The 3,727-nt window shown below is 32.7% G+C and overlaps 1 protein-coding gene across 1 annotated transcript; it reads left to right on the top strand.

The window, feature by feature from the left end:
* The first annotated feature begins 525 nt into the window (after positions 1 to 525).
* On the top strand, positions 526 to 3,367 carry LOC109862746 (cytochrome P450 4C1-like). The gene is made up of 5 exons (XM_020442880.1): positions 526 to 1,283; positions 1,381 to 1,449; positions 1,609 to 1,777; positions 2,835 to 3,014; positions 3,086 to 3,367. The coding sequence occupies exons 1-5, from the start codon at positions 1,131 to 1,133 to the stop codon at positions 3,244 to 3,246; spliced, it is 732 nt and encodes a 243-aa protein (XP_020298469.1). The 5' UTR covers positions 526 to 1,130; the 3' UTR covers positions 3,247 to 3,367.
* Positions 3,368 to 3,727: the final 360 nt, after the last annotated feature.

Here is a 3,727-nt window from a genome sequence, read left to right as displayed (position 1 = left end):
TATGGGAGGAGCTAATATAACAGCATATACTATAACATATACATATTAAAATGTAATTGTGTGAAGCGCGCCGGGCTGTCCTACGCGCGTAAGACAGCCTGATGCACGCTTATTCGCGGATTTTTGTTACTTAAAATCTTGGTAACTATTGCAAATCTAGCAAAATGGTATAGAACTTTTCACCTCAGTTTTATTCCTTTTACCTGTGTATGAGAGATGTTAAACCAATTCTGGGACACTCTGTATATATTCTGCGATACGCGAGATTATCATTACATATATTACCTTACTGAATTGTTATTTAAAAGATTATACAATTGCAATGAACGAATAGATGCCTTTAAAATTATGATAAATATTGACAATAACGGACCACCCTCCGATTAACTTGAGCTTCACATATGTTGTCAAGGACAGTGTTCTGAGTGACATGCAAAAGGTTTTAGCCGTCGCTCGTTGTTTATTCAAAAGTTAATAACAAAAAAAATTTTATAAATAAACTCTTATTTTTTTAAGTACTAGATTGAGGCCAACCTCTTATTTTTTTATTTCATGTACATTTTCTTCGTGTTGTAAGTGTGTAGGCAAGGGAGCTAAGCTCCGTATTTTGCGTGTATATTACTTTGTGTTTATATTGGACTATTTTTTCTACCTTTCACTATTCTACTATAGTAAATTATAGTAAATTATGTCTAAAACATACAGGTTTTGAACAACAATGCTTCATTAATGAAACTTTTTTTGGTAATTTCGACATGAAGCGAATGTAATCGGAAGTCGTATTCGTTAATTGAGTTCTTCATTTTTTCTTGACGAAGGGTGCTGGTGCGAGGAGCGAAGCCTCTCTCCTTGCGGGGGACCGTAGCCTCCCTTGCCTGCACACTTACAACACAAAGAAAATGTACATGGAATCAAAAAATAAGAGTTGATTTATAAGTTTCTTTCTTCATAATTTTTTAAAAAACAACGACCGCCGAATAAAACCTTCGGAACCTTATTCGGGGCCTCTATCGTCGGTATTTAGTATATTTACCCTCTTAACTATTATCCATCGATAATTCATAACTTCTACTTTAATTCAGTTTACTTTAATTCGATTTACAAACACATACAAACACATATTAAAAAATATGAATGTTCAAGCATTGCACAAACTGTGTTTATTTTTTGAGTTAGTTCAAAAGAAGCGACTCGCTTTGTTGGATCTTCTAATAGCGGCATTTCAAGAAAATCAAATAACCGATTTGGACATCAGAGAAGAAGTCGATACTTTTATGTTCGAGGCATGTTTATGTCTTATGCATATATATTCTTTGAAGACGTACCAAAAGATGTACCAAGAGATACATAAATAAATTAACGAGACTTGTATAATTATAGGGTCATGATACTACGGCAATGGGTATATGCTTTAGTTTGTTATTATTAGCTGAGCACAAGGATATTCAGGTATTTCGTGATACATGAATAAAACTAAAAAAAATATAATAAGAACTAAATAAGTTTGTTTTTGTTTAGTTCAGAGTTGTATACAACTATTTTGTTGTAATATATTTTTCTCTATATTTAATTTTAACAACAGTACAGAATATATTTTTTAATATATAGGATCGTGTCAGAACTGAAGTAAATGGTATGATGGAAGAGAATGAAGGAAAATTGACAATGGCGTCCTTACAAAAACTACCATATTTAGAAAGATGTTTGAAAGAAGCGATGCGATTGTATCCTAGTGTGCATTTAATATCGCGCATTCTTTCAGAAGATATAAAATGCCGTATGTATTAGATAATGCAATACCAATTTTTAATGTCATTATTTAGAATATGTTACGTTACACGTCACTGAAATAAAAACAAAAGTTACACAGGGTTCTCAAAACGTCCGGAAACGCTAGAATCTCGAAAACGATTATTTCTAAGAAAAAATATGTAAGAAGCAAAGTTGGTGGACTTAAAAAAATGTACCTACTAGTGATAAAAAGTTGATCTTGAGTGGAGTCTGCAAGGTTATATGAAGATCAAGTTAAATTGTTTAAATAAGACTTCTTTTGTTTATTGCATGTTTCTTATAATTTATTTCAAGAGCTTTCCAAACCACTATAATAAAGTTTATTTTTATTAAGTACTTTTTGAGTTATGTGAATATTAGAGTATCGCCGGCATTAGCATTATCTATTAACGTTATCATTCATTTCGAATGATGCTTCATCCAAAAAATCTGTGTTGAATAGAAAGTTAGGTTCTTTGTAAATTTTCTGCATCATGAGCTCACAAAATTCGTTTCGACCGAAATCTTTGTTTAGTTCTTGTATAAAAACTAAAGATGAATTTTGTTTAGATAATTTTAATTTAAACCGATCTTGACTTAGTTGGCTGGGTTACACACACAAAAGGTGTAAATCCGATTTCTATGTAATACACCTTGGATAATGCTAATACCTGTACTCTAATATGCAACTTTCATAACTCAAAAAGTACTTAATGAAAATAAACTACATTAAGTGTTTTGGAAAGCTCTTGAAGCTATAAAAATCTGCAATAAAAAATAGGAAGTTTCGTTAAAAAAAATCGATGTCACTTTGATTAGCGGCGCCATTCAACGTCACACTGATACAATCAGTAAATAGACTCTTTTAAATCTTAAAACTTTTGCCTGAAACACTTTTCTGTAAAACTTATATTTTCTGAGATATTTAGGGGTCCCGACTTTTTTGGAAAACCCTGCATATATATACATATATATATACAGTGTATATATGTATACACATATATACATGTATATGTATATGTATGTATGTATGTATACAGATATTATTTTTTGTTCTCTAACAGAGTCGTATACAGTGCCGGCTAACACAATCGTGCACCTTAATATCTATGGCGTTCACAGAGATCCCAACTTCTGGCCGCACCCAGACGTATTCGATCCAGATCGATTTCTGCCCGATCAAGTGCAAAATCGTCATCCTTATTGCTACTTACCGTTTAGTGCGGGATCACGGAATTGCATAGGTACATTGCACACTTTGTCTTTTTTTCTGATGAGAAAACAGCTTTTCTGATTTATTGCGTGTATGCGGCAGGTCAACGGTTTGCTATGTACGAAATGAAGGCTATGATCGCTTCTCTAGTGCACCACTTCTACTTGGAGCCTGTTGATTACTTGAAGGATCTTCGGATTAAGTGTGATTTGATACTTCATCCTGCTCATCCGATTCGTATAAAATTCGTTCCAATCAAGTAAATAATATCAACAAAATTAGGGAAAGGGGAAAACAATTTCGTTACGTGGTTATTAAATAATTATTGAAACAATCTCATATACATATATGTGCATGTAAGTAATATATTCTTTGTGAAACAGACACCTCTCTCTGCTCAAAATTCCTTTGAACCAAACAATTTTTCATGAAAGTGACATTGTAGCCTAACATGTCAACTTTTATTACTCGTCAGGCATTTTTCAAAAATTCAACATGGCTGTCCAAAAATGACGGCATAACGTAAAAAAAAACTAAAAAAACTTAAGTATTTAGTAAAATACATTTCAAAAACATATTATTAAAAAGTTCCATTTGTAGAACTGTTACGTCCTGGACTCCACGGGCTCTTTCATTTTGCAACTGAATATAATTATTAGATCTAACGGTAATGTTAAGAAGTAATTCGTGTAACGAGTTCCTGGAAAGGGAAACGAGAGCCAGCCGGATAAGATGGACAAGTCC

This window comes from Pseudomyrmex gracilis, unplaced genomic scaffold (genome assembly GCF_002006095.1).
Source record: "Pseudomyrmex gracilis isolate BER0280 unplaced genomic scaffold, ASM200609v1 scaffold_2325, whole genome shotgun sequence".
NCBI lineage: Eukaryota > Metazoa > Arthropoda > Insecta > Hymenoptera > Formicidae > Pseudomyrmex > Pseudomyrmex gracilis.
This window is presented reverse-complemented; position numbering and strand designations above follow the sequence as displayed.